Below are 12,189 nucleotides of genomic sequence, written 5' to 3'. Positions count from 1 at the left end.
ATTGCAAGGACAGTGACTTCTGAGTTTATTTAAATAACAGTTGCAATATACATGTATTTGTGCCCTGGCCTCACAAACCATTGGTATGCTCTCTCCTAAAGTATTAGTGTTAATGATTCAATTGCTATCAATACTTTTCCCTTGCCTTCTTGATTATTTTTCTGGTCATTACAATTATCAAAATTATCATTAAGAAAGACCATATCTTGTATAGTAGCTTAGACCACCAGAGGGACGTAGAGTTTTGTCCCTCATTTGTATAACATCTCTTGAGATGCCAAAAGGGAACCTTTCTCTAATCACAAAAAAAAAAAAAAAAAAAAAAAAAAAAAAAAAAAAAAAAAACCCACAGATTTGGAACCCAAATTCCACAGAGGAATTTTTTGGGAATTTTATGCCTAATGAAGTAATTTGCAGGGAGAAGGAAAGAAAACATTAGGCCAAGGAATGTGAAATTTATCAGAGGTTAAAAGGAAATACAAGGTGTGGTGCCTGCTGCTTCTTTCATGTGCACCAGCAGGTGTGAAGGATAATTCCAGGATTCAGGCATGTCTTCACTGTGGAAGAAGATAGATATCCCTCCAAGTAGGGCTATGCTGGAAGCACCTCAGAGTGGCCCCATACGTCAAAAGTAACAACAGATTGTCAGCTGGCTCTTGAGGACAGCCTCCTCCAGAAGCTGCTGCATTGACATCTCCTTCCCCAGCAGCTCCTTCTTCTCAGAAGGAGAATCTTCCAGCTCTGTCAGAAGTCTTTGACATAAGGTCTGACTCTAACCTCACACTAGAAACTTGTTGTTACTTGGATGTCAGTTCCCAAAGAGAAAACAATGTCTTCCTGCTACTCCCTGCGCTCAGCTGAGGCTGAGGATAACACTTGTTTGGGACTTAGCTTTTCTGCAGTGACAGATCAGGAGAAAAGGCAGCCAAGCAAAACAGTGAAGTTGCAAGTCTCAACTATTCCATTTGAGCAAGGTGGTTCCCTGGCAGCCTGTGATGAACTCTTATCCCAAATCCCCTGTAATTTTGACCAGGAGCAACTCCTGGCCCCTTGACATGTTGGGATGAGCAAGAGTCCCACAGGTCTCTCTGCAGTCCACCATACTGCTGCCCCAGCCCCAGTACCCTTCTGAAACCAATGCAGTGAGTAACCCTCAGATTAAAACAGGTCATGGTTTCTAATCATCTGGGTAGGAAATTTGGACACACAGTCACATTGCCGCTGGCAGATGTTGCATATCAGTGCCATCTAGACCACTTTGTATTTTTCTCTTCGTGTAAGTAAGCCTGCACACCCCCTGCTTTTCCCCTGTAACTGAGTGGCCCATCACCCCAGGCTGCAGCCCCTTGCTTACTGGAGAATGAAACCAGCTGGCTTGCTGAGGCATTTCTCAATATCCCAAACCCATCCTCCTTTCCTTTCATTGTGTCTCTACCTGTCGCATTCTTTGTAGAGAAAGGAACAAATGCATTAATTAGAGAGCAGTGAGCACTCCTGCCTGAGCCCACCCCTCGATGCCTCCACGACCTCACAGAGATTTCACTAAAACGTATAATTAGGTTCTGCAAAGTGACTTTCTGACCATATGTGCCCTTCTCAAATGCAGAAGCACTAAGTGGTGCTGTGTATTTTTCAGAGTACCACTTCATTTTTTTGGCTTTTGTTTACAAGATTGTATTTACTTGGTTCTTTACCAATGCCTGAATACATCAAAGCCAGGTTCATTTTAAAGAATCTGAAAGCCCATGGATGATGTCACTTTCTGGCCTGAATTTTGCATGTTCTGAAAAAAATGTAAAGGCTGCGTTTGCATATGAGCTTGTCCATGCTTGTCTCCCCATCCTTACACTAAGTTTGCCTGAGTATTTAAAGAAATCCCATCCCAAACAAGGGTTGTTTTAAACATGGTGTGAAGTGCTCTGCTAACAGGGTGTACTAAAGCTCATTCTGTGTCAAAGTGCTTTTGAGATAAATTACAATTTAATGTAATACCTCTTGTGAGCTTAAAGTATTTTACTTCTTTTCTATTCTCACTCTCTTCAAGTGGGGTTGGCTTGTCCAGTTGTGGAATTTTTCTCTCAACCACCATTGTTTTCATTATGGAAATGAGCTGTTTAGGAGAAACATTCCTCAAAAGCATCCGTACTCAAAATTTTTATACCTTACTTAAGACACTTGCAACATGGAATATAACATAAGCATCCCCTCTTCACCCTGGGTGTGCTCCAGTCAGGGCTGTGAGAGCTGCCCTGGTGCCCAGGGAGCCTCTCTGCCCAAGTCAGGTGACAGTGTCCTGCTCTGGCTATGGCTTTGTGGATGAGGGCCGAGGGTGAAAGCTGTCTGGGAGCCAGTGAAGACTTTCAGGCACAGAGGTTATACCTGCACAGCTCCTGCTTTACAAGGTAGACCTGTGCACTGGCAACCTGATACATCCTTGTATCAGCCAGATCCTTCTCTAGGGGAAAAAATGGCAAGCAAGTGAGCCTTTGATGATGACCTGGTCTTTTTCCTAGCCCCAGTGTTAGGAGCATGTTTGTAGTATGATGATAGTTCCAAAAGGGGCCGCGCGCCCCAGGCAGGCAGCGCTTTTCTTGGAAAGCAGTGCTTCTGAAATGAAAAGCAGACAGGAAAAATAAAGATGGTCTAAGATGTACAAGCAAGGAGAGTTTGAAGGATCAGTGCTGCCGTTTGTTGTTCCTTTTGTGTGGATGGTACTGGGTTGTAGTCCTTGTCTCACACCGCCACACAGCCTGAAGGTTTCTAAATATCCTAGTTGCTTCAAATGGCAAGCTCACAAAACACTTTTTATATGTTAATACAAAAATCCAGGATACTGATAAATACACAGAGGTATCTAGAATGTTTCATTATATGCTTTTGATTTTTCAGCTTGCATTTAGGAGAAGAACTAAACTGTTAAACCTAAAGTAAATGTACTTAGCTACCCCATCAGTAGCAGAAATTCATGCACTCAGGGAAGAGTAAGAGGTGACACCCTGGGAGTTCTTTTCACACAAGCATATCACTTTCTGGTTAAATCACTATCAGTGCAGATTTCATCACATAGGTGCCAAATCTCAGATCTGAGTTTTATATTTTCATGCACTGTTTTATGAGGGATGGCCTGAACAGATCCAATTAAAAGAATGAGCAATTATAAGATTGTTTGGATCCCTGTAAGTGACGGGATCCAAGGCCACTGTGGATCTTGTGGTGTTTACAGGAAGTTCTGCCTCTGTGACGTGGTTTATCTCCTAGGAGTTGTATCTTGTGTCATCACACCTGTCCTGTTTGCCCACTTCTCAACGGAGCTTGTTAGCCAGGTCAGTGCCTGTGCTGATACAGCCATCAAAGGGAGAAGGCAGAGAGAGCTTTTTCCTGACAATGGACATAATTTGAGATAAAACATAGGCAAGTCCTGCTAGGAGATTGTCAAGTCCCTCCAACTCAATGAGTTTCCTATATATTCGAGGTGTCTGCATTGCCAAGAGATTCTGCTGAGTTTGATACGTTGATTTTACAGAGGAGAAATGTTGGCACAAGTAGAAGGAAATGTGGGGAAAAAAGCAAGAGGAGAATCTTTAAGAGATGAACTAGCAAGAATTTCTGCTCCGACCTCCAGTGCTGTTCTTATACACCTACGTTCCCTGAAGGTGCCGTGGGGAAAGAGGGAAGCAGCTGTGACAGCAGCAACAGGCAGGGACTGTGCGTACAGCGAGGAGCTGAGCAGAGCGTGGTGAGGCTCTGTGCTCTTTGCAGACACAGCACACCATGTAGCCCATGCAAGAGTCATGCTTTTCAGGCACGCTCCTGGAAGATCTAGGCACAAGGAGGTGGTTTGAAATTACTACATATGTCTTCTTGCAATACTTACACTCCGGGGACCACCCACGGCACAGGATGTGTTTGAATTGCTCACCAAGCTTTCTTCTGGAGCTGAGATGAAATTACTGATTCTTTTTTCCCAGAGTGCAAGAAAAATTAGCAACTTTCTGAATTATTACTATTATTACTGAGGCACTTTTTAAAAATAGGTCCTATTCTCTAAGACTTTCCAAGCACTGGGGAAAATCTTTGCATGTCTTCAACTCCTTTAACTTCTGGTTATTTAATCTTAGATTGTAAAAAAAAAAAAAAAGTATGGAGGTAAAATCAGATTCCTTTTCTTTGTGAACCAGTTTAATCCGGTTGGGGAAAGGATATGGGAAGGCGGGATGAAACCCTTATTAGAAAAGATGCTTTATTTTCTATATTTACATGACAGTGAAATCCTGTGGATCCTCTTGTGCACTAAGAAAATATATTTTAGTTTTAATTGTTTCAGTCAATGTCATTTTTACATCAAACATGCAATAAAGTAAAAGTGGCCTTTGGGAAACATCACTGAACATTATTTTGTAGTGCAGTATTGCCAGTGTAAACATCTACTTCTGTTTTGGAAGCTCAAAGCCAAATGGACAAAAAATTTCCTCTCAGGGAGACTACTGACCTGTTAGCATTAAATATATTCTTTTTAGCATATAAAATTGTTTGCCAGTGATTGTAATAACAAGAATCTTTGCAAAATTCATTATTACTCCAAGAAACATTTTCTTTTAGGCAGCAATAGTAGGAAATTAATTAAAAAGTTAGCTGATAGCAACTGGATAAGATATAAAGTGTCACAGCTACAAAGTTCCTGGGATAAAATATATTTTCTTTCTGTTTACATTATTAAATATTTACAGTAAGTTTGAGAAAATATCCAATCTATAGCATTTTGATTAGTTATAATTCATTCTGCTTGCTTTCCAGAATGCTAGAAGATGACCTCAAGTTAAGCAGTGATGAAGAGGAGAATGACCAGGTAAGAACCAGACAAGTAACGTGTCACTTGAAGCATTTTTCATGTTGAGACCGAGCTACTGCAAATATTTTGCTAATACTTTTTCCAAATATACAGAAAGGTTATCAAAATACATGGCAGTACTGTAACTGGAGTAACAGATGTTGCTGCTCAGAGCCAGCCTGCATGTGCTAACTGCTGGATTGGTAGGGAGCAGGCTGCAGTGCTCTTGATTTATTACCTTGATGCAACCCAGAAGGTTTTTGTATCAGCTTCCTTCTGATTTGAATTTGTTTTGTTTGAAAGAGTGGCCGAGGAGGGGAGAAACAGGAATTCTGGATTAAGGGTTCAGGCCAACTTTGCAATCATGAGCTGGCCCTGGGGATTAGCTGCTGGGCTGCTTATCTCTTACCTGCCTCCGGCATCCCCCCAGCCCTGGCCTCTCCTCTGAACATTTTTGGTCCTCACTCTGCATGACCCATGCCTGCTAGGAAAACTAAAGAAAACTGAGAAAAAGCCTTGGCTGTGCATTTGATTCACTCCATAACGCAGTGATTACAGCAACTGTGTTTTAAACACCCTAAACTATCTGACTGGAAGCAGATGCACCATCCAATGTTTTCCATGTGTCAGGGGAGCTGGGATTTGTTGGCTGTAGGACTGTCTCCCAGTTTTTCCTTAAAATATTGTAGTGTTTTGTCTAAATAGTTAATGACTCAGTAGAATAGGGCTGGAGCTTGACTTTCCCATGACCAGCCAATTGCCTTGTTGCCAAGCAGTGCTATGCTGTGTTCTCTCAGTCTCAGTATCCTGGCTTGGATGATTTGGTTGGGAATAAGAGGCCAAGACCCCCTTCCCTTCCTTCTTTCCTTAAAATGCACGACCCATGCCTTCACCAGGGTATATGAGGGTAATACTGCTCCTGGTTGCATCTCACAGATATGTGATTTTTCTCTCCTGGTTTTGGCTGGGATAGAGTCAGTTTTCTTCCTAGTAGCTGGTACAGTGTTATGGTTTGATTCAGTGCAAGTACAGCATTGGTAAGTCCCTGATGTCTCAGTTGTTGCTGAGCTTACCTCAAGTCAAAGACTTCTCAGTGCCTCCTGCTCCACCAGCGAGCAGGGGCACCAAAAGCTGGGGGAGCCCGTGGCCAGGACAGCTGCCCCAAACTGGCCAAAGGGGTTTTTCTTCCACAGAACATCATTTCCAGTACATAAACTGGGGGAAGTTTGCTGGGAGGTGCCAAACACTGCTTGGGAATGGGATGGGCATCAGTCAGTGGATACTGAGCAATTGTTATTTTGCATCACTTGTCCTTCTTTAGAATTTATTTCTCTCTTTTTGTTTGCATCTCTCTTTTCATTGCAATTCTTTTTTCTTACAATATTATTATTTTATTTATTTTATTTCAACTGTTAAATGGCTCTTATATCAACTCATGAACTATTTTTTTTCCCCTGCCTCTCGTCCCCATCCCATTGGGGCAAGGGGAGTGGGCAAGAAGCTGCATAGTACTGTTGCTGGCTGGGGCAAAGCCATGTGAGCTTCAAATATGATTATTTTGGTCATGGGTAACTGGAGTACCTAGATAGGTAGGCTGGATGGATATCTAGACTTTTGAAATTCAGGAACTTAGACAGATAATTCTAGGTTAATAGGATAGGCATGATTTTCTTTAACTCTTTTTATTAGATGTCTCTATTTTACAATATATTCCAAACAACAGGTAAATCAAAACTTTTTAATATTTATACTAAACCATTGTTTTATCTATTTTGAGCAGAGCTTCTTGGTGTTAAGATTCAGCACATAGATTCTATTATTTACATATTTATTCAATTTCTTTCTGTTTAACATATTTCATCTTGAAACACTTCACATTTAATTACTCTTCCTGCTTGTCTAGATAGTTTAAAATACAGCTCACAGACAGCATAGGACAAAGTAAAGAGAGGGATGGAAGGGATGTCTGAAGAGGAACAAAAGCAGACCAAGGTGCTGTTATGCTGCAGCCAGGGGCTTGATGATAGGGGAGTCACGACTTGCTGGCCAGGAGAGATGTCCTTCAGGCAGGGGGACAGAATCTTGAGTAATGGATGTTAGAGTGAAACAGGCTGGGAGACCCAGAGAGAAAAAATTCTGACTTGCTTCATAGCAAGCAAAAAAGGACATGTGAAAGTGTTTATTGTGCATAAAGAACATAAGTAGTTTAAGCAGAGAAGGGATTTGTGGAAAAGTCCTGCCAATCGAGCACTGGTTTAGCACTGACTTGTAATTATTAACATCTTCTGTGTGTTCATGTGCTGTGCCAGGTCTCTGCTCAGTCACCAGGGCTCCAAGATGCAGCTGATACAGGCTGGGTCCTTCACCTCAGTGCTCCAGCAAGCTCTGCAGAGCCAGGACAGAACTCACCACCCACGCAGCAAAGAGCAGGGCTGAGATCCCATGACTCACTTCTAATCATCACAGGCCCTAGCATGAACAGACTTTGGAAATTACTTATTTATTTGGTCCCCTTTCCTCGTCACTATTTTTTTCCTAACTTGGCTCTACAGACAAAAATCTCCCAGGGGCATAGTCTGGCTCCTGCTGTATGAAATGCTTTGTAGAGCCTTAGCTGAGACCCCTAGGTTTGCTTAATGAACAATCCTAAATAAATATACCTGCTGAAAAAACAAAACACTACCTTTCCATCCACCTTTCAGGAAATAGACTCAAAAAAGAGTAACACAGACTCTCTCTTCCAATAACTGCTCAGATGGAACTGTCTTTAAATGTCAGCAGAACTCGTTTCCTTTTACTTCCTAACTCAGATGCTCTTTAATCTCATATCTCCTGAGCTCAGAAACAGGAAAGAAAAAAAAATCAGAGATTAATAGATAGGAACAGTACATGAGAGATTCCCAGATATTCCTCATGTAATAAATTAACCTTTGAGCAGTTAGACTCATTCAGGTAGTCCAGTTTCTCAAAGAGCTGAAGGTGAGCTATACACAAGCTGGCAAGATTTTAATTTTGATGATTTCTAAATGGGGAAGTTTAGAGGAAAAACTTTGAAAACTTTGGAAGAGATTCTGCATTTAAGTCTGAAATTGCCAAGCAGCAAATGGGAAATTTCTGAAGTTGTGCAAAGGGGGACAGGTGCTTCTGTGCTCCCAGGGCTGTGACCAAACCAAGGAATGTGAGCCATGGATGAGGGAAGCCAAATGCAAGACTGAAGCATGATTAAAAGCTTTGAGACTGCAGTGGGCAAAGCATTCCCAACCCTTCCCTCAACACCAGCACTTAAGGTAGTGAGATTCACAGACCCATGAGAAGCCAAAGAGGCTGGCTTTCAGCTGAGTACATGTGCACCCACAGTAATTATATTATCCACACATATTAGTCTCATAATTTTAATTACATAAATGTATTTTTCCTCTTTAATGAGCATAGTTTATCCATTTAAACTGATCGTTTCAATTTTACAGGCAGTGATCATAGGATCTAATATGCAAAGAGAAAATTTCCTGTTGGCATATTTTACACCACACAGATTGAAGAAAATATACTTTTTAATCCTCAATCAATATCTGAAGAGCATGCAATTAGCAGATACCAAGGTAGTTAACATAAATCTGCAAGTTAAAGAGCCAATTCATTCTGATTTATAACACATAGAGTAATAATTTCATCATCATCTCTCCCAGAAAGCATCTGAAGCTTTGTAGCATGAAGATGTCAAAATTGTACTTAAGATTGTTCAGACTACTGAATTGTAGTGGTTATTGCCTTTTGGTTCTTTGAAGTGTGGCATAGCACATGAAACAGTCCCCATTATAATACCCTGCTCTTCTCTGTAGAGGTCACTGGATAACTTAAATCAGTCTTGGGTGAAATATTAAAAGGAGATTGTCAATTGTAATGTGAACAATTCTCTTTTTTCCCCCCCTCACTTGTCCTTTTACAACATGAACATTTTGTAATAGAAAATAATTCCTTTAAGGGGAGAAAGATCCCTGGCATCATTTGTGCAATTTGTGTCAATCAATAGCCAAATAAATTAACTGACTGGTACACATACATGGAATAATAATCTAACATATTTTTGCAACCCAAGTCTGCTTCCTCATATGCATTTTTTTTTGCACAGGATCAGGTTGGTTGCCGCTGAAGTTTTGTGGCTGTGAAAATTTATTACCCACAGAGTCAATCTGCATTCTGGCTGCCAAGTCTGAATAAATAGAGTCATTGTACTTGTCTGGAATATGTAACCAAAGTTCATCGAGTCAGCTTGACTTTCACATCCCATGAGATTCATAAAAGCCAACACCCTGGTATGTGCTCTTGATTCCTGCCAAAATTTTGTAAAATTGTATAAACAGAAGTTGAAGAAGCAATCAGAACACACTCCCAGGGACATGGCTCTGCGCTGTAGACCCGGCTGATCTCAAAAGGGAAGACACAAGATTTTTCTTTTCAAATAAAAAAATAGTATGACTACTCTCCTGAGGTGGCAGGTAACCGCAGGGGCTTAAGTTGCCCCCCCAGCAGAGTACACAGGGAGGCAGCAATCAATCCTCTCAAGTTCCTTCATTTTGCTCATGTCCTGCACTGAAGGAAGAGATCAGGCAGCATTTGCCTTCAAGTGGTCACCTTCCTCAAGAGAGGACAAGGACAGACTGGCCCTGCAGGGTGCGAGTGGTGTAAGTGAAACCAGCCCCTCCGCAGGCAAGCCAAGGCAAACAGAAAGCCTTGTCATTTCACAGGAGACCTCAGGGGAAGAGCAGCCTCAGAAAGTTCACAGCTTTAGCACAGTAAAAGAAAAGTCTTGTCAGCCTGATCTGGCTCGCCACTCAAGCCCCATAGGGTGATGGAAGCCCACCCAGCCTGGTGCCTTCCTGGGCATCGTGGGGTTGCCTCCCACCCATGGCAGCCCAGGGACAGTCGGGGTGGGCTGCTGGCCCTGGGGGACTTGTCCTTGCTTCAGCATCACCCTGGTCATGGTCAAGCCATAAAAACTGATGCTGATTGGAGTTACACTTGTAGCTCCCGTGGGAACACACATGCCTACGTTTTGTTCCCATCCTGTATGTGTTGAGGGTTACCAGGGCATTGCTGGAAATGCATCTTTCTGGTAGAACTCTCAGCAGCACAGGCATTTAGGACAAGCCAAATCTGTCACAACATTGCAACAGGACAAAAGTCCATCTCTGTGCTCGATGGCAGTTGGTGTGGGACTTTTCCCTTTCACTTCTGGATATGGAGTGACAAGCAACAAAAAGAGGAAAATCATCCTGAAATTAACAGTCATACATCTAGTCACCCAGAAGGAATAATTTTTAGTAGAATCATTATAAACAGTAATTCTGCATATGAAATGTAATATTTTAGCTAATTTGAAGCTGTCTGTAATGAATTCTGAAACAAATTGATAAAGTAGTGAAGCTTTCTTTCTGTAAGCCTGTTAGGAGAGCACTTTCCAAAGTCAAAGATGAACTGAGCAGAGCACCAAGGCAGGAATATCTAGAGAGGAGTTTTATTGGGCAAATTGCAACAAAACATTGCACAGCCCTGTTCATTATTAGAACCATTTTTAGACAGTGCTAATTGTGTTCACATATGCCATGTCCAAATATTTTAACCACATTATGTAATTTTAGTGTTTTATTCCCTTTTATTCACCTCTTCATCAGTGCAATATTTGATGCTTGATCAGAAAGGAAAATGAGTGAAAAAGAAGATGAGAACACTCAGGTTTAGAGAAAAAGCACAGAACCTGCATCATTTTTGCAAATGAATTTCTCTCAAAAAATGCCTTGATAAACTTGGAGGAAAATATCTTTTTGATGAGAAGCTTTTCACTCCACTGAGCACAGAAAATTTATTTGATGAAGTCTGGCTACACACGAGTCTGACTGCAACCAAAACTGCACAAATCAGAGATAAGCAAAAGTGGAAAAAATTAAGTTTTGGGTAAAGGAGTGGCTGGAACCTCAGGTGGTTTTTTTTACTTAATCCAAATGCTCTGTTTAGCCCCCTGTCACTATAATGTAAGTGTGCTTTTAGACTGGAGGAATAAGTGCTGTAACAGCCTTACTTAACTATGGTAAGTCCATTATTTCCTGTGTATTAGAGAAGCAATTCTTTTGGTATCCAACTTAACTAGAATCCAGAGTAAGATTTAAGCCAGCTGAGCCAAGGTTTTTTTGTGGTTTGCCAGCTCTGATTTTAAAATCTCCATGACATCTAAATTTGCACTTCCACAAGGCATGACAAGAAGACCAAGACTGCCTCACTGAAACTGTCAGATGAAACAAAATAAGAGCTCAGTCTTGTCCTGCCAACTTGGCTCACATCACTGCCTATCTTACAAAATCAGATTCTATGGCTGGCAGGCTGGATCAAGCTCTAAATTTGAATGCCACAACTATAAATGACAGTGAAAAAAGTTAGAGACCTGCTTGGATCTTGGACATGCACAAAATTTGGGGACATTTGAGCATGGCACTTTGATCTGCATGCTCCTCGGTAGCAAAACTCCAAAACAGACAGGAAGTTAAATTTAAAATGTAAGGGCATCTTCCTTGTCTCTTCATGTGGATGCTGTGACTAAGCTAAGTTTTAACTTGGTAAATCTCCAAAGCCTGCCCTTTTCCACTCGTACCACTTTTTTTCCAAGATTTCTTTCTCTGTCTGACGTAACATACTTAACCCCATCTTCTTGAAATATTTTATTAGAACTTTTCTCCCCTTGTAAAGTAGAATTACTGTATGAACATCTGTTTTGACTGGTGTGGGAATGTATCCTATTGCAATCAATTCAGTAGTGTTGGGTGACTTGAGGCATAAGGAAGGATTAGCTGCAACATTTCCAGGCTGGATTTTGCTTGTCCCTGTCTCTCATAAGCCTTCCAGGCTATGCACTTTTCCTCCTGCTGCAGAGAGCCCTTGCTGCAGCCAGACACTGTGCCTGAGTCTTGGTTCTGCTCAAGCTCTGTTTGCCTTCAGGCAAATGCATTCCAGCATGCTTGCAAGAGAATGGTTAAATAACCAGCAGTCACAAATAATCAGGGCTGTTGTAACATCGCAGCTATTAAAAGCTGTGTCTCTCACAGGTGTGCACACACTCAGGCATGCACACAAACACAGTTTCACAGCCTCCTTAGGAGCTGCTTGTTGCTCCCTGCAAGGCAGGAGGTCAAGCTCACTTCTCTCCCCTTGGCCAGCACGAGGAGCTGTGTGAAGGAGATGTGCTGCACAGGGCTGGGGGACGACAGAAACAGAGAGAGGCAGCAGAGAGAATGTCAGAAAACAAAATGAACACAAAGGCAAAAGGGATTAAGGGGAAAAAAAATTAATGAAGAAAATAAATTGTGCGAAGA

At 41.7% G+C, this 12,189-nt stretch overlaps 1 protein-coding gene across 4 annotated transcripts in view; it reads left to right on the top strand.

Annotated features, from left to right (window-relative positions):
• The window catches only part of AFF3 (ALF transcription elongation factor 3), a 326,738-nt gene that overhangs the window by 226,046 nt on the left and 88,503 nt on the right, over nt 1-12,189 (top strand). For all 4 annotated transcript variants that reach the window (XM_030278487.4, XM_030278486.4, XM_072932606.1 and 1 more), the window contains exon 8: nt 4,795-4,846. In XM_030278487.4, coding sequence (XP_030134347.4) covers nt 4,795-4,846 — 52 coding nt within the window. The remainder of the gene's footprint in view (nt 1-4,794; nt 4,847-12,189) is intronic.

Source organism: Taeniopygia guttata, chromosome 1, assembly GCF_048771995.1.
Source record: "Taeniopygia guttata chromosome 1, bTaeGut7.mat, whole genome shotgun sequence".
In the NCBI taxonomy this organism is placed as follows: domain Eukaryota; kingdom Metazoa; phylum Chordata; class Aves; order Passeriformes; family Estrildidae; genus Taeniopygia; species Taeniopygia guttata.
The sequence above is the reverse complement of the archived record's forward strand: the minus strand, read 5'-3'. Positions and strand labels throughout refer to the sequence as shown.